Source organism: Nannobrachium achirus, assembly GCF_963921795.1.
Source record: "Nannobrachium achirus genome assembly, chromosome: 8".
Classification (NCBI taxonomy): Eukaryota; Metazoa; Chordata; class Actinopteri; order Myctophiformes; family Myctophidae; genus Nannobrachium; species Nannobrachium achirus.
Window position 1 is genome coordinate 39,961,104 of NC_137817.1, and position 24,097 is coordinate 39,985,200.

General features: G+C 44.9%; 1 protein-coding gene across 2 annotated transcripts in view; it reads right to left on the bottom strand.

Annotated features, from left to right (window-relative positions):
- Positions 1–24,097, bottom strand: part of bcas3 (BCAS3 microtubule associated cell migration factor) — a 417,558-nt gene that overhangs the window by 299,347 nt on the left and 94,114 nt on the right. For both annotated transcript variants that reach the window (XM_080732380.1, XM_080732379.1), the window contains exons 15-16: positions 23,122–23,458; positions 265–415 (exon numbers count right to left, since the gene is read on the bottom strand). In XM_080732380.1, coding sequence (XP_080588506.1) covers positions 265–415; positions 23,122–23,458 — 488 coding nt within the window. The remainder of the gene's footprint in view (positions 1–264; positions 416–23,121; positions 23,459–24,097) is intronic.

Below are 24,097 nucleotides of genomic sequence, written 5' to 3' on the forward strand. Positions count from 1 at the left end.
GTCCCAAATTTGGATGCAGGAACGATGATTGAACGAAGAGATGCTAAGCCGTTTAAGTGAAACACACTTAGAGAGTGAAACCCCTCCGAAAATACAACATGGCTGAGAGACACCAGCCTATAATCTACTTTATTTACCGGTCAAACACATTCATACAAGTCTCTACTGAATGATGAGTGAGCTGTGGGAGAGTGGGAGTGAGGGAGTGTGCGCGCGTGCATGTGTGTGCGTGTGCATGTGTGTGCGTGTGTGTGTGCTGCTTACCCGGTGCGCTTGGTGATGGTGCCCAGGCTCATGGGCTGTTTGATCTGTGCCAGGGGCAGAACCGTGGTCATACTGGGCAGAGGGGACAGGCACGGGTTGCCCATGTTGTTGTTGGTGAAGTTGTTGTACGATTCCTGGCTGCTCAGCTTGGCTGTAAAAATGAGAGGGGGAAAAAAAGGCATTGACATTGAAGATGTTGAAAACTATGAGAGCACAGCCAGGTCAAGTCAGCATTTCTGAGCTAAGTCTTAGCTAAGGGTTAAAGATTAATATAACAATAATAATGTTATGTTGTCTATATTATTTATCATTTGAAAATGTATCAAATAAAGATGGGAATGAAATAATCAGTTTCATGATGTATCATGTTAAAAGAAAAAGTGTATTTCTAACTTTCACCACATTGTGAATGCCTGAAGTATCACCACATCCACTTGGATCAGATGCAGGTGCGTTGGACAGTGACAACTGAATCAATCATGTAATAAGCATTTCATGAACAAAACTCCTGCACAGCCAGGACTCTTTCTCAGCAGCATCCGTTTGTATTCAAATTGACAGAACAGATAACTTGTGATGAACATTTACCATATTTTACATTTCATTGCCTTATTAACTCATTGACTGCCAAGGCCCGAGTTTCCCGAGTTATTACAGTAGTCCCAGGCTGCCACAGCCCGAGTTTCCCGAGTTGGAAGCCATTTTGAAAAAAAGAAAAAAAAAACATTTTTTATAAAAATAAATCTAAAAATGCCTCAAATGTATTAAGCTAGCCTTACACCTAACAACTTTGGTAAGATTGTCGACAGATTTGGGAAAGATTTCTTAAAGACTACCCCTCACACTATAAGATTTGAAAAAGACTCCCCAAAGACTGTAGGATGATTTTTCAAAGATTTAAGTTGTTAGATGTGTATGCCTCCAAAGATTTTGTAAAGACTGGTTAAAGATTCCCTTTTATTTGCTGAAATATGACTATTATATAGCCTTGTGTTCCAAAATAAATTATAATATTATTATAAAGCATTGGGCTAACCATAAATGAAAATAGCTGATCTACAAGCTCAGTCACAGCGCGTCGCATCATAGTATTGCATTATTGATACTTTTACTTGATTACTTTTTCTATCACGCACATGCAGTGCACACACACACACACACACACACACACACACACACCGAGCTCCGCCTTCCTCCCTCAGCCCTCTGTGCCTCTCCTCTCTAGTTTTCTCCTCTCAGCCGGCGCAGATCGATCCTATCAACTATTATCAACGTTGAATGTTTGGAATAATGGAAACGCGGAGCAATAACTAATAAAGGGCTGTCCTAGTAGCCGCACCAACAACGACCAGGCTGGCAGCTCAGGCATCGTCCTTTGGGGAATGAATGGCTTGGCTTTTGGCTTGTTCTGTTTTGGTTGTAGGCTAGGCTACGTCATTGTATTCATTCAGACTCAGCCCCGATTTGTGAAAATATTAAACCAGTTTGATATTCTCGTAACATAATCTGGGTCTCAAATCGGGGTAAAAATCGAGTCGGTCCACTACCTCACATTTAACGATTGTGTAACGACTGAGTCACGGGAGCGCGCCGCAAATAGCCCCGATTTTATTACGATTGAGAAATCTTTTCAAAGTCGTTAGATGTAAGAGGGCCTTTAGGCATGATCGCATGAACCCTTGAATGCCTGAACGGATTTCCAAGCGGATTTTTTTGTTTGAAAGCTGTTAAAAAGTACTACACATATGGTGCATGATCTAGGCATGGGCATGCACGATCCGTGCACTAAAGATTGATCCGTGCACTAGAAATTTAGGAAGGTGGCAGTGTTTGTTTTGTCTGACTTTGAAGGCTTCTATCTCATGAATGCCTGAACGGATTTCCAAGCGGATTTTTTTGTTTGAAAGCTGTTAAAAAGTACTACTACATATGGTGCATATATGGTGCATGGGCGTGCATGATCCGTGCACTAAAAATTGATCCGTGCACTAGAAATCCTGGTACTTGGCGGCCATCTTGAAAAGGGCATTCAATGAGTTAACCATCATCTCTTTAGTGAAACGAAAATACATTTTCAGGTCAAGATGCCAATTTCATCCCATCAGGAAAGAGAACACATACAGCATACATCATAAACATGTGAGATGAGTGATGAACAAACAAAACTATGTGCAGACAAATTTGGAATTGGAATTTAAGCTGATAAATGGGTTCTCTTCCCTGATTGGATTAAATAAGACAATCCACCTGAAAATCTATGTTCTGTTTGTTAAACAGCTGGAGAGGTGAAGGGACCCCTGTTCCTGAACAAACCCTATATAGCAAGTATTACTATCAGAATAGAACCTTTTAACAAAAATCCTTTTTGTTTTAACCAAAATATTGTTTTACTGCTGCGTAAACACAATTATTAAGCAACTTCTAGATCTGCCTGGGTTCAGAAAAAGAATAACGTGATGATTATGCACCATAATTTTGTATTGTATTGGCGTATTTTAACCATGTACTAAAGTAATCACATAAGTAAACAGAATAATTGCTAAAATAATCAACATAAGATTTTCTAAAATCAATTGTTAGCGGCTGCCCTAATCTTAACCGACACAGTCCTGAGTGTTGACTTAACAATGATAGTGTACCAATGGAACCTACCATAATTGCCGGACTATAAGCCGCTGCTTTTTTTCCCCATGTTTTGAACCCTGAGGCTTATACAACGGTGCGGCTTATATAGATTTTTACAGCTAACGGCCACCAGGGGCGCTCTAGCGGGAAGCAGGAAGGACACCTGCGGCTTATAGTCAGGTGCGGCCTATACATGTAAACAATTGTTTTTTGTTCAAAATTTAGCTGGTGCGGCTTATATTCAGGTGCGGCTTATAGTCCATGTAACGTAATGAAGCGGTTCTGTTTGTACATTCAAGACCTTACAGTGTATCAAGGCAGATTAATCTTGTGTTAGACACATTGAGATGTGCTCCACGCGTAGATTTGGAACGGCACACAGCATGCTACTGGGCAATACATACTGTATGCATCATACTGAATATGAGCTCACACACACACACACACACACACACACATACAGAGGTGTATAAGGCATATACACTCAGACACAAACACATACACACACCTGGGTCCAAGGCCTTCTGTGGAACTGATTGGACGTAACCAGCTCAAGATGCTGTATTACAAAGACCTGCTTCTAGTGCCCGGCAGTCTCTTAATCAAGGCCAATCAACAGGCCCTAGCTTGAGACACACACACACACACACACACACACACACACACACACACACACACACACACACACACACACACACACACACACACACACACACACACACACACACACACACACACACACACACACACACACACACACACACACACACACACACACACACACACACAAACAATGGCTGATCCAAGGAAACACATCTCATCTAACATCTCCCGTGGGGCTGCAGCCAAACATAATCAGACCATGTCAAAGGGCTCCAGCAGGCCTAATGGTCTCAGCCAGCAACATCAGAGAGAGCGGGGGGAGAGGGAGAAAGAGGGAGAGAGATAGAGGGAGAGAGGGGAGAGAGAGAGAATCACTACTGGCTTAGTGTTAGAAGCTTTACTCGAGGTGCAACAGATTTCATCACTTGTTTGTGTTTGGTTGCAGAGTGCACGTCTGCTGGGGAGTAACGGTGCATATGATTGTGTATGCTGTACATTGGATATACAACAAAGTCGAAGGAACGAGAGGCATGTTTTTTCTATTTGTGAACATCAGAACTTGGCAGGACGGCCCTGACACATTCTTTTACTGTACTTAACGGGGGACTGCTTCATGATGCATGAGACTAGACTGCACGATAGCATCCTGCTCCCATAAACAATGTCAGGTCTTTTATATGTTCCTCAATGGATTTCATATGGACATCCGTGACATACAGTAGAGGGGTAGCTACAGTACAGTGTGCTGGGAGGGGTAGATGAGCTCAAGAGTTAATTAAATCTTTGATTAACCTGTTGCCAAACAGTTGTTCATTTACTTCATTATCAACTGAACTGAAAACCAGTTCAGCCCCCTACAGTACATACTGTATCATCCACAAAGTTTTGAATATACAATGTGGTTTACATAGGGGGATTATGATACAACTGCTTTCGTAATCCTCAAAAAAAAGAGATCCCTAGATCAAACTAGGGATGGGACGATAAGCGATATTATCATTTATTGTGATAAAAAAACACTCACGATAATCGTATCGTGGAGATTTAATTTATCGTGATATCGTCCTCCGTCATGCACTGGGATCAATTCACCTTTTATTGCCGAGCTGCATATCTGCCTCCCTCTATAATTGGTAAAAGGTACTTATAATATACATACTTGATACAGTCTTTTTTTCACACTCTCAAATGTCTTCGATCTACAAGCCCACAACGCGTCGTGTTGAGACGTGTTATGAGCTTGTAGATCGGCATTTTTTTGGGCAAATATTCTGCCCCAGAATAATGGATTTTGATTATCGCGTTAATATTATAAATCGCGATTTCCTTTGTCACAATAATCGTGATATGAAATGTTCATATCGTTCCATCCCTAGATCAAACTGAGCCTCAGAGGAAACATGCCTAGCCTTCTCTGAACGAATGCCCTTGCAACGCTGTTCCATTATAGACGAGTGATGGCCGCGTGACATATAAAAAGAATGAAAGAGAAGAAGGAAAACAATGTGGGGGACAAAGCAAAACAGGACGGATGTAAAAGGCTACGCTGAAGAAGCGAGGACGGGGAAACAGCCCTGTGATTATTTGGTCCGAGCGGCGGGGAGAGGTTTTGTACGGAAGGAGTGCTTTGTCGTCCAGTCTTTTAGATCATTAACCCTTAGCTCTGAGTTTCATTAGTCCTGCCAAACCCACACTTTGTGCTCCGCAAGAAAGGGAAAAAAAGAGCCGCCGCTTAGAACTCCAGCGGCCCCTAATGCCGCAGGGCCATCGGGGATACAATGAGGACATAGCACAGGCCGCCTCATCTCTCTCTCCCCCCTCCCCAACCCCCTCAGTCAGACTAACAGGTAACAGGGTCCCAACCAGGGAGCACTCGAGGGTCCTTCACATTTCAAAAAACACTAAGCCCCCCCCTAAAGCGTAGGCACCTTTTGTGTGCAGGGGCGCGACAGAGAGAGAGGGAGGGAAAAAAACGTAATGTGTACAGGAAGCAGCCTGAAAAGCCATAATGGTGCTTCAGCGACCAGGAGGACGAGGAGGAAGAGAGGAGTGGAGTGGGGTGAAATCATAAGGAATTTAAGCATCCTCGTAAAAAAACACACACTTCACTTTTGGTCCGCTTACCTAGGGGCCCCCCAGCGCCTCGCTCTGATGACCCAGACCCCCCCCCCCAACCCACCCAAAGGGGTTGACGTTTACTGAACAGGTGTGGCGGGACTCGCGGACAGGGTGGCGACGACTCGGACGGCTGTTGACTGGTGCGTCAAACCTCGCTGTCACTCCGAGACCGCATGACCCCCATCCCCTCCCCACCCCCACTCCCCCAGCACCCGACGGCACGCCGGGAAAGTGTCAGAGGACACGTACCGACAGAAGGTGATATGTACAGGACATCCTGGTGTCTGTCAGACCAGCAGACAGACAGAGGGAGGGAGGGAGAGAGGGAGAGAGAGAGAAAGAAGGAGGGGGGAGTGAAAAGACAGGACGAGCGTCTGGCAGACAGATAGGTCTGGTGCGCTGAGCAGTGATTTGATTAATGACTGGGGCGTGATGCGTCTGAGCACTGATACATGACAGCCTCATGGAAAGAAGATCCATCAATGCAAATCCACCGCTCCCCGTCTCCGTCCTCTAGAGAAACGCCACGTCCCACCCAGAGGTCACACCGTCACCTGACCCCCCCCCCCCCTTCCACTCCAGCCATCCATCCATCCATCCGTCCGTCCGCCCGTCCGTCCGACGTTCTCACTGCCTCGACAGCATTTGCATCATCCTCTCTTCGCGCTCTCCTTGTCTTTCCTCGGCCGTCCGTCTGTCCCGCGTGTCACGGTGTCTCGTGTTTCTCTCCCCTCTCATTTAAGCCCTCGTTTGCATGTGATTCAAGCAGCCGCGCCTGGACCGAGACGCAGACGTGAGAACGGACAATCACTCAGACGCATGGCGGCGTCTTATTTGAATGGAGCACCGGAGCAGAGACATGTCAGAGGGTAAGAGTGTGAGTGTGTGTGTGTCTGTGTGTTTGTGCTTGCGTGTGTGCGTGAGGAAGGTGAAATGTTGAGTGTTGATGTTCCAAGAATTGGGGGAGACCTTGAGATGGGGCATGACAGTGTAGGGAGGGGGAGAGAGAGAGAGAGAGAGAGAGAGAGAGAGAGAGAGAGAGAGAGAGAGAGAGAGAGAGAGAGAGTACCTTAAGGGGGAGAGGAAGAAGAAAAGCAAGGTTGTCCCAGCGGGGGAATACTTTGATATATATGGTTTTGTCCATTCAAGCCTTTCTTTCTTATCCAAGTTTCCCAGACATGTTAGACTATGAGGGAGAAGAACGAGGGAGGGAGGGGGAGGAGGAGATGAGAGAGAGAGAGAGAGAGAGAGAGAGAGAGAGAGAATAACCACTCCACTGTGAGGGAGGAGAAACCACCGTCCTGTCAAGCTGCTACGAGATCAGTAAGTCCCCAAAGTATCATTATTAAAACACTCACTTCCAGAAGAGGAGGGAGAGAGAGAGAGAGCGAGAGAGAGAGAGAGAGATGAAGGGAGAGGAGGGCTAAAAAAGGGCCGGACACAGAGAGAAAAAAGGGGGGATCCCCCAACGGACGAAGAGAAAACAAATTAAAGGAGACTTTATAAAACACAGATGCTGCAAAGAAAATAAACTTCACAAGATTTACTGTTCGGCAAAGGAATCGGAGGACACGGTGGAAAACACATCAACTGCTTCCATTCTTTGCTTGACTCTGTCCAGGTAACGTCGTGGACCAGAGGATGGGACCAGGAGCGGGAGAGGAGCTTAGAAGCTACGCCTCTGCCCGCCTCCGTCGCCCACTTTTCCGTTTCCCCCCGCCCGTCTTTCTTTTTTTTGGTCTCTCTCCTTTGCTATTTTCACTCACGTCTTATAGTCTGGGTCAAACTGGCCTGTGTGAACATGGCTTCCTGCCCAGTCAGTCCCCCAGTCCCAAACCACAAGCTAACAGGACGTTCTATCAACAGCAATATCTGGTAACTTTTTTTTTTTTGTCATTTCTCATGTTAGGGGGTTCAAAAATAAATAAACAGCCTCTCAAGAATTCCCTACACCTGTGTCTTGAGTGGATAACTTCATTATTATTTCTTTAAAGCACTTAAACATTATCTACTTTGTTGTACAGTACACCAAATCGCATAAATACCTATATCTAAATGTGTCACAGCTTGACGTGCTGTGAGCATATACATCTATTATGGTTGAATGTCCATCTATTTTTGCAGATGGTTCTTCTATGATGACAAGGCCGGAATCATCTGGACGCTAGGGTTCAAATCTGAAGTTTACAATTCAGAGTAACATTTCTACAAGAGTTTGTTCACACAGTGGAACAAGATGAGAATTAACTCTGCTGCCAAGAAGTAGCAACATGCACACACACACACACACACACACACACACACACACACAGACACAGACACAGACACACACACACACACACACACACACACACACACACACACACACACACAGAGCTCTGAAATCAGATCTGCGAGTTTACAGCATGTCAGTATTTACAAGGCTTCATCAGACAGCAGTGAGTCTCCGGGTTGGACGAAGGAAGATCAGACAGTACCACTGGATCAGATGACACCTATACACAAACCATATGTGTGTGCATTTCTATCAGTGTGTGTGTGTGTGTGTGTGTGTGTGTGTGTGTGTGTGTGTGTGTGTGTGTGTGTGTGTGTGTGTGTGTGTGTGTGTGTGTGTGTGTGTGTGTGTGAGTCCCTACTCTGACTCTGGGTCAAGGAGCTCGTACGGCATGGCAGAGAGAGAAACGATTTTGTCTGATGACTGGTTAGAGAAGCACATGGTTTTTCACAAAATACACACACACACACACACACACGCACGCGCGCAAACACACACACACACACACACACACACACACACACACACACACACACACACAGAACAGGGCCCTTCTCTCTCTCTCTCACACACACACACACACACACACACACACACACACACACACACACACACACACACACACACACACACACACACACACACACACACACACACACACACACACACACACACACACACACACACACACACAAAAGGAAAAGAGGAGAAAGAGGGTGTAAATAAGGAAGAGAGAGAGAGAAGTCAAAGGGTTTCCTTTCCTTCACGTTGTCTGTGGGATGCAGGTTAATGTGTGCAGGACATACTGTACACCAGTGGTTCTCAAACTTTTCAGACCGTGACCCCCAAAATATTCATATTTTAACTGGGGACCCCCCTACCCTACGAGCACTAAGAGTTGAGGCATTACATTTTGTATAACACGGTTCTATTGTGAAAATAGCAGATCTACATGCTCACAACACCTCGTGTTGCTAGGTGTTGTGAGCATGTAGATCTGCTATTTTCACAATTTCTGCATTTAATATTTGACAATTTCGCACATTTTTAATTTGACATTTTAGAGGTCCTAAAAGTCCTTAAATTGTCACTTCAGAAATGTGCAGATACCCTCTATACACTTAAACTTTATGTTGGTTTGTTTACTATTGAGAGAGAAAACAATGTTTCACATTAAGCCAATCATCTGGGGACCCACCAAAACTATTTGGGGACCCCCCTGGTGGTCCCGACCCACAGGTTGAGAACCACTGATGTACACAGTGTTACATTGGTACAAACCAATACTCATGCATGTCGAAAAAATTACACTACTGTCAAGTAGGAATTATAGTCAGATGTAAAAATAAAACGAAACCCATCAATCTGATGTGAAGCTGATGTTAAACATTAGTGACCGTTCAACTCATCCCAGAAAGGTTGGTACAGCTAAAGTAGCAGAATTTTGAATTTGAAATATGTACCGCTTTTATAGCACTGCATGGTATTAAACATACTACAGATGATTTGCAGAAATCATATTGGAAACTGGAATGAGTACATTTACCGTAATCCACAGTGAAGCATGCAATTCCTGTTCTATACGGTGTATATACAGTATCAATGAATGAATGAATGAATAAAAGTGTGTGTGTGTGTGTGTGTGTGTGTGTGTGTGTGTGTGTGTGTGTGTGTGTGTGTGTGTGTGTGTGTGTGTGTGTGTGTGTTACTTCATCTGGCAACTGAAAATATTTGAGACCTTGTTATGTACTTTATAAAATGTGGACTCAAATAAAATAATTAAAATGTGTGTGTGTGTGTGTGTGTGTGTGTGTGTGTGTGTGTGTGTGTGTGTGTGTGTGTGTGTGTGTGTGTGTGCACACGTGCACACGCGTGTGTGTGTGTGTGTGTGTGTGTGTGTACTCACACTGTACTGTTTACGTGTGTAGAATGTGTGTCTGGAATACTGCATTGTCCTGCAAATCCACTTTTTTAAAGTACTGTTAAAATATTTCTATGCATAACATGTATTTAAAACATTATTTTGCATTATTATGATATTTATTTCCCTTACAATTCTATATGGTCATCTATCTTTCTAATTTCTACAGTTGAGCTTCAGTTTAATACACAAACAATGCTCTTTAAATGAATGAACGCAAATTAGCAACAATGCTGAATTTTGTTTCACCGAAAACATTTATATTTTATCAGCACTATCAAACATGTGTGTGTGTGTGTGTGTGTGTGTGTGTGTGTGTGTGTGTGTGTGTGTGTGTGTGTGTGTACGCATGTGCGTGAGAGAGAGAAAGAGAGAGAGCAGTGGGTGAGGGAGAGAGAGAGAGAGAGAGAAAGAGAGAGAGAGAGGGAGAGAGAGAGAGAGAGAGGTGAGAGAGAGAGAGAGAGAGAGGGAGAGAGAGAGAGAGAGAGAGAGAGAGCGCAATCCATGACGACCCCCAGATAGAAGAAATAAAAAGATGAAATGACAAAGACACTGGGAGAGAGAGAGAGAGAGAGAGAGAGAGAGAGAGAGAGAGAGAGAGAGAGAGAGAAGACAACACAATACAACACAAGCCTAGGGCATATTTACACAGAACAGACAGAAACATTTAAAGTAAAACAGAACAACAGAGTAACAAATAACCTACAAGCAGTAAAAAGACACAACTAACCCCATTCCATGGAACAAAACAACACTAGTAGAAACTACTGCATCATCTCTGCCTGGTTGCAGGCAATAACAGCACCCTCTGAAAACCACCATAAAAGGTATGCACTGTACTGTATGGTTGTCCACGGTGGCGATGTGTGATTACTGATTACTGAGTCAGTGCTCACTCATGGCCTCCACTCTAACGAGGAGGGCTTGTTTAGAGGACGACCAGAAAACTGTGTCAACCGCCGCTCCAACCACATGTTCTCACACTGCGCCAATTAATCAAACAACTGGCTCCCTAACTCACTCACTCACACAGCTCAGGATCACAGCTTTATATCGGTGTCGCCGGGCAGAAACCTCTTATCTCCGTATTTTAAACCCATTTAGGACGGCCGGCCGATTCTAAAAACGCCTTCTAAAAAAACACCTTCTAAAGTTTTCTGAAAAACTTACAAAAACATTATGTTGATATATTGTCACTGTCAGGCCGAAACCTTGTATCTCCACAAGTCCATGTTTCTTTTTTTTTCTCCATAAATTAAAACACTACTTCATCACACAAAAGTGTCTCACCAAAGTAGTGAAAATAGCAGATCTACAAGCACACAACGCCTGGCATCGCGAGTCGTTGTGTACTTGTAGATCGGCTGTTTTCACAATATTTTAAATTGTTTTTAATATAATAACAAAAAAAGAAGGTTTTGGGCATAAAAGGTTTCCACCCGACAAAGACGATATACTGTACATAGCAGCAAGAACCCCAAAAGGAGTTCCCGTCTTGAAAGGTAAAATTACAAAACGGGGTTCCAGTCCAAAATAGGTTAACCTTTTGTGTGTGTGTGTGTGTGTGTGTGTGTGTGTGTGTGTGTGTGTGTGTGTGTGTGTGTGTGTGTGTGTGTGTCTGTAAATTAACGCCCTCGCTTGATCATACTACAGCATCACACAAAAGCAGAAGTAGCAAGCTTGGGGGGGGGGGACAAATGAGGTTTCCACCCGACAGCAAAGATATGCATTCTTTCCGGTGGCAACCGTGTGCTGTGATTGACGTTGTAATTGTTCTTCATTACAGCGGTTACATTTAAGCGCTTCGTGCTTGCTTTCATCTCAAGATTAATTGGCAGAAATAGCGACAGACGGTGGCTCAATGTAAATAAACAGTGTGTCAAGACCACTCACGGTTAGGCGCACTGAAACACTTGAATTAGTTTGTGTCCATTTTATTATGTCATGTAATCCAGCACTAGTCTTTGAAATTAGTTCAGCAGTATAGCTAGAGTTATACACTGTAAAACATTTTCACTGAACAATGTGATTTGATATTTATAGCTTAATGTTAGTAGCTAATAGGTTAATATTGATGTTTAACTGTAGTATTTTAAATACCAAAAGACTGTTGGACAAACTGTTTAATTTCAGAATATATATATATATCAATACAACTCAAAATATTACAGTGTGTGTATTTATCTTCTGATTGCCTCTTCGCATTTAAGCCTCCCACCTCCTCAATGTTCCTTTAATGCAAAACAAACACTGGCAGCCGTACACATTGCCTTTGGTCCTGCCCCAAATTACAATACTGGGAAACGGTCCTATAACAAATGCAGACCATGTTAGGAACCCAGTTTGAACTAATGTACACATTACTAATTTACATCATAGAAAGCTGTTCAATACGTCAACCCTATATTAAGTAGCTGTAGGTCTATAACGAAAATAGCAATCTACAAGCTCAGAACGTATCACAAATTGTGAGCTTTTTGTAGATCTGCAATTTTGCTCGCCTGTTTTCTCTTTTTGCCAAAATGTTTCTGTGTTTGACCGATGTCTATTTTCACCTAATATGACATTCCCAGAATAGGAACGCTAGGGTTCATGTGGTTAATGTTATGACATTCTGTGTAAGGAAAAACATACAGTATACTTCAATGGATTTCCTGCAAGGTTCCCAGAACTTCCCACGATCTCTGGTTGGCATAAGATAATAATGGAATATATTCCATTGGATCCCCTGACTTGCCTAGTACAATCTAAGAAAATATAATGTCACTGAAGTAGTAGTAGTAGTAAGTAGTATCTTTTTTCTTTTTGATTGAGTTGTACAGCGCTCTCTTAAATATTAGATTGCTATCTATCTGTCCTCATCTTCTGCCCGGTAAGTGGATAATATAGAGAAAGTGTGTGTGTGTGTGTGTGTGTGTGTGTGTGTGTGTGTGTGTGTGTGTGTGTGTGTGTGTGTGTGCGTGCGTGCGTGCGTGCGTGCGTGCGTGCGTGCGTGCGTGCGTGCGTGCGTGCGTGCGTGCGTGCGTGAGAAAGCAGATACATGGGTCATGAGAAGTGTCTTTACTTCATGTCTTTGCCATGGGAAACAAACACAGCTCTGTCACTCATCCCTTATTCACACTGTTCTCATATCAGTACTTTAAGCCGAGCAGACGACGCCCCACACTGCCGACACCATTATAGAACACAACACAAACACACACACGGACCTAACCAATACTTAGCTCCTCCCAAGACATAACTAAACAAAAACAATAAAAAAAATAGAGCGACGAGAGAGCGACGCGCGGCTGTTGAAAAGCGGCGTGGACAACAGTGGCTTGTTTTGATTGGGTCTCAACATGCTCGTTTTAGATCACATGGAAGCCGCCCGGGCCGAAAGCCACAAGTGATATGTCCTGAGCAGGGGCGTCACACCAAATTCTGGGCCCTGGGTACAAGGATTCACTGCGGGCCCCCCCATGAATGTTAACTATTGAAAAATAGCAGATATACAAGCTCACAGCGCGGCACCGAGTGCCGCGCTGCAAGCTTGTAGATCTGCTATTTTTGAAAAATCGTGAAAATGTGTGCCAAGAAACCTATGTTTCCATGTCAGTGATGCTCAAACTTTTTCATGTGAAGGACACCCCATCTCAAAATATTTAGTTCATGGGGCCCCCCAGAAGCAAAATTTGAGTTACAAATGTTCACTTAAAAAATACATCCATTCAAAGATTTGTGCACATTTTCACGACTTTTCAAAAATAGCAGATCTACAAGCTCGCAGCGTGGCACTCGGTGCCGCGCTGTGAGCTTGTATATCTGCTATTTTTAAATAGCTAAAGTTACTAGGGCCCCTCCACCCTGGTAACTCAGTCCCACTTTCCTACCCCTTGTGACGCCCCTGGTCCTGAGTGTAAATGGTGAGCCGACGTCCCTGCCTTTAGTTCCACCTTACCATTTTCCAAATGGAATGATGACGAGTGCCGCGCCACGCTCGCAGCGATAAGAGGTTTTTAGCGGTCATGCAGATTGAGTTATTAGGGGTCGTAAAAACACACACACACACACACACACGCACACGCACACACACACCAAAAAAAGAGAGGAAGAGAGAGAGAGAGAGAGAGAGAGCGAGCAGAGAGAGAGGTCTCAGAGTCCAACGTTGGCCAAGATACATATTCCTTGGCACTGTATATTTTTGGTCGCTTTAAAAACCCTAAAAGTACAGGGGAAGGCTAATTTTCAGGGTAAACAGCTTGTTCGATTGCTGTGTGGTTTTTGCTGAGCTCTCCGTTTATTGACTCTAGCCAAGGTAGGGAAGACCGCAAGGGAAGGGAAGGGAGAGGAGAGGAGAGAGCAGAGATGCCTCAGTCTGCTACGAATGCAATGTTACCAAAGATCACCTCGGATGACACAACTCTTACATGAAATGTACAATGACAAAAAAAACACACAAAACATAATCCACTGCACTGTGTGGAAGAGATAGGCGCGTGGGAGAGAGGGGGAGAGGGAGAGAGGGAGAGAGAGAGAGAGAGAGAGAGAGAGAGAGAGATTTTTTTAAGGGAACATTTGCTTCTCTTAAAAAGCGTTTTACCATGTCATAATGCATTTGCGGCAGTAATCCGTACAGCAGGTTAGACTATGGAAACATATGGCTGCTATTCTTTGTCATATTTTAACGTCATACATTACATCCTGTGTAATTTTTAAAGTGAACATGTGGCTTTATATTGTGGTATTGCGATAAATGGCAAAAAATAATAAATATTAGTAACTGATATTGCTCTCAAATGGAAAACAAATGTCTGCATATACCAAAACAAAGTTGGTAAATTTAGGTCAATAGGTGAACTACAAATTGAATTCCAGCCACGTGAAAATGTACATTATATAGAAAATATATAGGAAATGTGTCAAGCTGATAATCTCCCTCTCATACGAAAATGATACATCCACACACATCTGAAAATGTCAAAATATAAGGCGATATAAGGAGATAAAAAAAGAGTTCAGTATGCCTGAAAAAAAGAGAAAAAGAAAAGAAAGAAAAGAAAAATCCAAAGGAAGGCTGGAAGTTATTTTAGCTTGAGGAAATGACCATTCATAAAAAAAAAGAAAAGAAAAAAAAAATCTGGAAAGATTCCTCAGCCTCCTCTCCTATGTTAGATTTGTATCAATACAAAACCCTCACAGCACAAGTCAAGCTTTACAAGCCCTTTCCTCACTCTCTCTCTATCTATCTGAGGAGTGGAAAACAGGGCCTGGCTATAGCCGGCCGGCCAGCCGGCTGGCTGGCTAGCAGGCTGGCTGGCTAGCAGGCAGGCAGGCAGGCAGACTGGCTGGCTGGCAGTAGAATGGAGCTCTGCTCTGCTATGCTCGCTCCTCCTCTCATCCTACCTGCTGGGAACTCTGACTACATAGTGCCACATGGAGGCCATCTCTGGTACTACCACTTCCACAACTAATCACAGCAAGTGAGGGTTTTCCCCCACATAAATCTAAAATGAGACTATGCATATTCATGGGAAGACAATGTAACTGTATGCAGGGGCAATGTACAGTGACTGACACAATGTGAAATGTGACTTTATGCATGCACAATGTACCAGTACAAATATACAGTGTAAGTGTATACAGTAATGTAAATATGTACAACTTTTTTTTACAGTACTAAAACAGCAACTTCACTGTTCTTCACTGGCTAAAATAATATTAAGATGTATGAGCGTTCACACTTTGGTATAAACCTTCAGTGTATGCAGGGGTCAGAGAAGAGGAGCATACAGCATACCTGCAGCCCCACCCAGGACAGGTCCACTGACCCGTACACTCCACCAGTCAGCACTAACCGTCCGCTACGACACACTCAACAACAACAGGAACCATGACACACTCCAATCACTCATAAGAGGTCTGCACCTTGTCATGTGGGAGATCGCGAATTGACTGAAATCCCTCTATAATGGAATACAGGGTCAAATTTACTGGATCAAATTAGCAGCTACAGCAAAGCTGTCATTCCCATGTATGGAAAAGCCCTCGAGTACAATGTGCAGTGCACAGTGCACTGGACTTCACTGTCTCTGAAAGGATGAACCATTTGATCTTTTGAGACTGCATGGTCTACATACAATACCCTGTACCATGTACACACAAGTGCACGGAAAAGTGTACGTCTGGACAAAATGGAAGGCAGCGGATAGAACAGAGAAGAGACAGGACAATAATCGTAGAACAAAACCATGAAAGTACATGAAAAGTATACAGGATTTGAAATCAGAGAACTCAGAACTTTATGGACGACGTGGATAAAACGTGGGTTCACAGCGAGGCCAGCACATGCATGTGTGTGAGTGTGTGTAAGTGTGTGTGTGTCGTGGACCACCAGAGATGAGGTAATGCTTCCTCGCAATCGGCGCCCGCGACGCCGCGCTGTTTTTTCGCCCACGGCATGATGACTGACGAGGGAGGGCGTCGGGGGAGAAGGCAGCGAAGATAAAAAAGGCCGCTGAAACCCAAATAAGCAACGCGTTGGCCTCTAATAGCAGGGAGGAAGTGTCCCTTTATCAACAGTGAATTAACAGTTTCCCGTCACACCTTGTTTTTAACCCCCTCCCCGCTCCCCCCCCCACCCCAAAGCCGTCCTATGAACGTACGCCAGGGTCCAGATGTCTCTGGACTGGGACCACCGGGGTTCTCGCTCCATGAAGAAACAAATCTGTTACACTGACTAATAGCCCCCGTGTTGATGTTTCATGGTTGGAGAGTCTGTGACCAGGGTTGTGTATACACATGCACGCACACAAACACACACACACACACACACACTTAACAAAAGGACCCACCGGCCTATGTGCAAAAGGACACCCACAGGCTTGAAAAAAGAAAAAAGCACAAAGATAGGCATTCACACCGACATATACACAGACACGAACGCACGCACGCGCGCGCACACTCATGCGCACACGGCGGCCACAACACAAACACTTTGAACGTGTGTTGTTCATCTTTTTTTAAATATTTCTTTCGTCCGTCATCCTCTCTCCGTGCCATTGTTTCTTTTTGATGACAAGGCAGCAGAAAAAGGGAAAGTAGTAACACACGGCGTCGGGAACGTCTTCTCACGTTCTCACGGTGACAGCAGAGGACCTGGCCCTGTCCGTCCCACAAAAGCAAACCGATCCCCCGTCAGTGGTTTCCATGCAGCGCGAGCTCCGGGGCTTCTAGGTTCAACCGGGACAAGAATAAACACGGGACTACGTTTCAACATCATGTGTGATCAGGAGGGGGTTGTTTTAGAAGCGCTGCGAAAGAAAAGAAGAAACAAAAAGCCACCCGCGCTACAACACAGCGCTGTAACCGTACGGGGATCGCATTTCAAAAACATGGGAATCATATAATTCACCAGTTGCCCTCGCAGGGGCTTGGCGAGAGCAACCTCAGTAACCTCTGGCCTGTGTGCATGGGGAGAGAGCGCTGCTTTCTAATCTGGCCTTGGATGTGTTGAGCCGCAGACGAAACCGACCTTTACAGTCAGTGTGTGTGTGTGGAGCGGTCAAACGCTCTGGGTCATCACCTCAAATGACAATGCATCGATCACAGAGACGAGGTTTTTCAAGAAAGAGAGGGACGAAAATGTGTGCGGGGGGAACGCAAATAACCCTTCCACATTTAAACAGTGACGAGAGAGGGAGAGGGAGAGAGAGAGAGAGAGAGAGAGAAAGAGTGAGTGAGTGAGTGAGTGAGTGAGTGAGAGAGAGAGAGACAATTGCAGCTTCTATTTTTAGGTGTTTGCCGGAGGCTGGGCTGGCAGCTTTGAGAAGGATGTGTATTTTTCCACAGTTCCTTCCCCAAAATCAACGCTGTCCTGCCCGGTGACAATCACAGGGCAGCTGTTGTGGCTAGGTGGCCCTCTGGGGGCCCCCGGGCTTGCCTCACCCCGGCTCCCAAATCCACCGGGCCCAAAGAAACCGCCGGTCGCTTTGGCCGAAAAATTCACGCCCCGCTCGCAAAAACAGGCGGAAAGCAAAAAACAAAAAAACAAAAGCAAATTGTGACTCAATGTGTCGGCTTCCGGATTTCGGGACAAATGATCTTGCCTTATCATCGGCGGAGGAGGGACACTTTCTAAAATTACACACAACAAGACGCCTCGACGCAGACTTGTTTTCAAAATATGGGACACGCAATCTGTCAAGAGAAAAAAAGAAAAACAGAGAGAAACACAGAAAAGGGGAGAAAAAAGCACCAGACGCCACAATACAAATGAGGGCATAATACTACAAGTACACACCACGACCTGCGCCATAGGAGCCTACGTGTTGTTTGTCATGAGGCGAGCCAGTGTCCATATGGCATGGATTAACACCTTGATAAAAGGGGTGTGAAACCTGTCTACAATTTCCTGTGGACTGTATTGTATGCTGTACAATGTCAGTGAGTTATGAAAACCTTGGAGTTTCCCAGGGAGAGCCGAGCCTTGGGAAATTCTTCTCCTGCCTCGGACGGCATTCTACAATCTTTCACTTTGACTACCGCTCCGAGTGTCACTCCTGTAGCTCCTTTGTTTCCTTCATATTGTCGCTGTCGGAAAAACCTTGTATGTACAAAACTGTTCGGGATATGGAAGAAGAAAAGAAAACCTGTTCCAATGGATCCTTTCACTCTGTACTTAGTCTGCTATTTTTTTCCCCTCTACACCAAACCTCTTTGCCGAAAATAGCTGATCTACAAGCTCACAACGCCTCGGCGTTGTGAGCTTTTAGATCTGCTATTTTAGGCTAAAGTTGTCAGAATATGGACGTTAGGGTTCAAGTGGTTAATATAAAAAAGGAGAAAAAAGCTTTCCATCACACAAAGATTTGAAGGACCCCCTAGGGGTCCCGGACACCCTGTTGCTCTAGAGCTCTCATTAATACTTTTCAGTGATCAAATATTTGTGGAATATTAAAAAGATATTTGCTACTTTTGCGCGGCACTCTTGTACAGTGAAGTTATTACAAGAGTGTAACAAACGTCACAACAAGTTGTAATATGGAGATACAAGGTTTCTGTCTGACAGCAATGATGCACACACACACACACACACACACACACACACACACACACACACACACACACACACACACACACACACACACACACACACACACACACACACACACACACACACACACACACACACACACACACACACACACACACACACACACACAGTGAGAGAGAGACAGACATCCAGAGTAAGGTATCACTGTGAGGACTAATTGTTGACAGGTGGCCCTAATGCCCTCCTTTGAAACCAAAGTGTGATTTACGAGCGCTCTCCCTCAGACCCCTGGCTTTCAGCGCCGTCTGCAGCTACCAGCTTATCTTTCTCTCTCCCTCTCTCTTGTTTTAACTCCCCCCCCTCTCATCTCTCATTCCTTTCTCTCTATTGAGCCTCGTTATTTGGCTTGCTCACTTTCACCTTCCAAGTCTCTTCCACTTTGATGTCTCTCCCGGACTTCATCCGGGTTATCGGACGAAACTCGCTGACTGAACACACACACACAGCACCCCACTGCTACTGGTGCTAAAGTCTTGCCATTGCAATCTGTGTGTGTGTGTGTGCCTCTGTGTGTGTGTGTGTGTGTGTGTGTGAGTGTGTGTGTGTGCCTCTGTGTGTGCCTCTGTGTGTGTGTGTGTGTGTGTGTGTGTGTGTGTGTGTGTGTGTGTGTGTGTGTGTGTGTGTGTGTGTGTGTGTGTGTGTGTGTGTGTGTGTGAGAGCACTGCTGGTGTTTATGTGTAAGGGGTTATGTGAGGGTCTTGGTCTTGACAACGAAGCTAGAAAGGGGGGGGGGGGGGGGGGGGGGAAGCTGGGCGCCCTGTCATTGGTGGGGGCAGAGGTGGGGAAGAGACAGATGTGTCTAGAGGTCCTGGCAGAAGAGAGAGGGGGGGGGGCACTATGACTTGACCCTGACACCAGCATCAGGGCGTCATGTATCACCCATTCTGACCCAGATATGCAGAAACACTAAAGCACTTGCTTAGCTGTGTGTGCGTGGCGTGCGTGCGTGCATTCGTCCTTTGTACCCAAGCTAGTAATGTAGCCGGAGTTTACTCCAACAACATTTATGTAGGTTTTCGAGTTTGAGGCATGTATAGAAATTCAGAGAAAGAAAAAGAGTGTGTGTGTGTGTGTGTGTGTGTGTGTGCGTGCGTGCGTGCGTGCGTGCGTGCGAACGCGTGGGTGTTAATGTGTACATGGCTGGTGGCAGCGGGGGCTCCAGGTGCGGAGGGGATGCACAGAGACGGTGTCGGCAGCCAGAGATGGTGTTTGACAAACAAGGGGCCCAAGGCTGTGGCAGGCAGGTCAGAGACCGCAGGGGACAAGGTCTGACGGGGTGAGCAGGGTTTGTCACTGGCTGGGGACAGCTTCACTTGAACCCTATCATCCCTGTTCTCTGGCAACATCTGACTGATTTAGATGAAGATATTTGGTGTAGAGGAAATAGTAGAGGGTTTAGTTTAGAGCCTTGGGTGGACCCAGGTCAATATGTATATAGTTTAAAACAAGGGTCTTCAACAGGGGGTCCTCAGAGTTACTACAGGGGGTCCTCCAAATCTTTGTGTGATAGAAACTCTTTTTTTTTCTGAGAAATAGCCAAAAATAGCAGATCTACAAGCTCACAACGCCTCGTGGTGCGAAGCGTTGTGAGCTTGTAGATCGGCTATTTTAGGCAAAGGGGTTTGGTTTAGAGGGGAAAAAGAGAAGACTAAGTACAGAGTGAAAGGTCAAGTTGACGATTCAAGTGGTTAAATATCTGAAAACACAAAATGACAAAATACACTGACGATTGTGCTGCCAAACAACAATACCATATGGAATATATGAAGAGGTTGTGAGGGTCCTTGCTTCATCTCTTTCTCAACTAAGGGGTCCTTGGCCTGAAAACATTGAAGACCCCTGGTTTAAAAGGTTAAAACTAAAACCTAGACGGGATGACGACTAGTGTTTTTGATTTAAGGGACTGCTTGTTTAGAATGGCAGATTTTGAATCGGAAATAAAAATACGTTAACCTCACAGTGACATTATGCGTGTGTGTGTGTGTGTGTGTGTGTGTGTGTGTGTGTGTGTGTGTGTGTGTGTGTGTGTGTGTGTGCGTGCGTGTGTTATTTTTGCGGGTGTGCGAGTGTGACATGGTGGATCCCATATTTAGATGTGGCTGACAGCCGACACGGAGGACCATGGTTGACCACGGATGACTCATCATGTCCTCATCATGATGATCGAAAAACAAATCTCTGCTATCTGTCTGTGTCCATTTCTTTGCCCATTACAGTACAGTAGGTGATCCTGATGTCATCAACATGACGGCATGGGTACTCATGGGTCATGGGTAGTCGTGACAGTGGGTAGAATAATATATGTTACCTATGCTGATAATGGGTACAACGGGTACTCTGACAACAGGTACAAGCGGGTACAACCAGAGGGGCATTGTTCCCAGCAGTAAAGCAATTCCAGAGGGCATCAGCCAAGTACATTTCATTTAGATATCAACAGACATATCAGTAGGCGGAGATCTCTGAAGGACTTCCGACGTAAAAAAGACCGTAAAAGGACTTATTTTTGTAATAAAATACTCAATCAATCATTCAAGTATAGCTATGCGAGACTACTAGTGGGGCTAAGAGGAGCTTACTTTAACAAACACTAATACGAATAAACGTGTGCATACACAACAATAAGGCCTGGACAAAATCAAATATCACAATGTCTTTGACTACCTTTGGCTCAATATTGATATATTCTGACAAAAACATCATATTGTGACGATAATATACATTTTCCATGTAATTAAAAAAGATCTCACAAGCTTGTCACAAGCTCATAAGCTTAGCTATTTTCACTATTTTTTGAAAACGTATGACACTTTTTGAAAGTACAAAACCTGAAACTTAGGTGATTAGGATTAGGAAGAGACAACACTAGTGCCATGTCATGATCTTATGACATCCAATATCCCAGACGACATCTAGTATCATATCACGATATCGATATACTGTCGTATCAATATATTGACCAGCCCTATTATGAAATCCCAGTGGATATCTAATAACACATTAGAATATCAATTATAATATTGACATAAAGTGGTTGGTGTGGTTGTTTAATTTTGAAGTAGAGCCTGGAATAGAAGACAATCTCAACTTCTCAAATAGGTTCATGTCCTGCCTCCTCTTAAAACACTTTCACAGCCTCCCAGAATGGCTGTCGGTGGATTAGCCGGAGATTTCTATTTTTACAGGAATATACCTTATGATCTGAGACAGCATTAATTTTACAAGACCATCAGAGAGATCCAACGACATGTCATTCTTTTCACCGCAAATGCATCGGTCGTTGTTTACTCACCCGCGAAATGGCGCAGCTCTGCATTGGCCTACAGTGGGGATTTGAGCGAAAACGTCTTTCCCACTGGGCGCTTCACGTGCACGATCCGTGCACATCGATGTAAGCGCATGTAATCATCTCCGTATGCACACTCCATGTCAACTTTCTTCTGAATGAAATTACCACGGATAGCGGCTAAGCTAGTGCTTCTGCCTATAATGTATGTAAACGGGACTATGGCTATCCTGGCCCGAAAGCGTCCAGAAGCACTTCCGGTTCAAGCGCAGAGAGAATGATCCTTTTGGATAAGCCGAAAAAGAGACTGAGAAGGGGTATGATGGAGTTGGTAACCAAAAGGACCCTTATAGATCTTTGCTCTTTCAATTATTGTTAAACATCTCCATTACTTAATTTACAAGAAGTCTACACACTCAGAGACTTTAGAAGAAGTGTTAATTTGATCAACGTTTGCCTGTTGTCAATCCTATGGTACCGACATCAATACAGCGTGGAATTGTGAACAAAATCTTATCCAACGATGACAAAATATTCAAAGCTTTGGGTCTGAGGCTGAATCTCATCAAACGGTGGTCCACAGCTTAAAAGGCCCAAATAAATAAAGGACCTTGATATGAAAAAGGTTAAAAAAAACACTGTCCTAAACCAGTGGTTCTCAACCTTTTCAGGCCGCAACCCCCAAAATAATCACATTTTAACTGGGGACCCCCCCACCTTGACAAGCAGATTGAGGCATTACATTTTGTATAACACGGTTCTATTGTGAAAAAAAGCAGATCTACATGCTCACAACGCCTTGCGTTGCAAGGTTTGTTTACAATGTTGCACATTAAGTTAATCATCTGGGGACCCCCCAAAATAATTTGGTGACCCCCCTGGGGGTCCCGACCCACTTGTCGAGAACCACTGTCCTAAACACTGGTCTTGCTCACCGTGTAGCGGGGATCCCGAGGGGCTGCTGGAGAGCCCGGGGATGGGGCTGCAGCGTCCTCCTATCCCGCCGCCGGCCCCCAGGACGCAGCCGCCTACGCCCATGCCTCCTCCCCCGCCGCCGGCCGCCGCCGCTGCCGCCCTGTTCAGCTCCTGCTCGATGTCCTCCAGCCCGGCACTCTTCTGGAAGCGCGACATGCGGTTGACCACGCGGGGGGACATGTGGGTGCGCGCGCAGGGCGCCCCCCCGTACGGGTTGATGGGGAACACGTGCGTGGTGCCCCGCAGGGTGCTGATGGCCACCCAGCGGCTGTCCTGGCTGAAGCACATGTCCTGGACCTGGAGCACACAGAGGACAGCGTTTAGTATTGTTATCGTATTTGGTTTATTTACCACCGTTGCCCCTATCCATGCCAAACTTTGCACACACACTCCTTGGCTGCCAAACCACAACCTCCAACCCTCATTTCTCACATGGTCCTCCTCTAGTGTCACCATGAGGCCGATTCTTGCAAAACACATTTTTGGACACTGCTCCTACAAATTTTGCCCTAAAATCACGCAAAGCGGTACACACTATGTCTACAGTCATGTCATCAACATGCATCTGTCCCATTTCCCTCCTGATTGGCTACAATTGCCTTCTAAAGTGTGTGTATCTCCCGATTTAGGGGGTCTTACTGGTACCAGTGAAAGATTATACAGTTTAATTGAAAAAGCAATTACACAGTATCACTTTGAAGTATAATTTCAAGATGGGGAAGGGAAGGGAGAGAGGGACAGAGATGACATAGGTAGAGGACAGAGATGGAAGTCATATGCTAGAGTTAGATAATAGATACGGTGAAAGCCAGGGTACAGTATGTGACGGACATTGGCAGAAGACAGTAAGAGGACAGAGACATAATGGAGGTGAGAAAATTATAGACATAATAGGGAGGTTATGGGGTGTGGGAGGGGGGGTGTTGTACTGTTTTC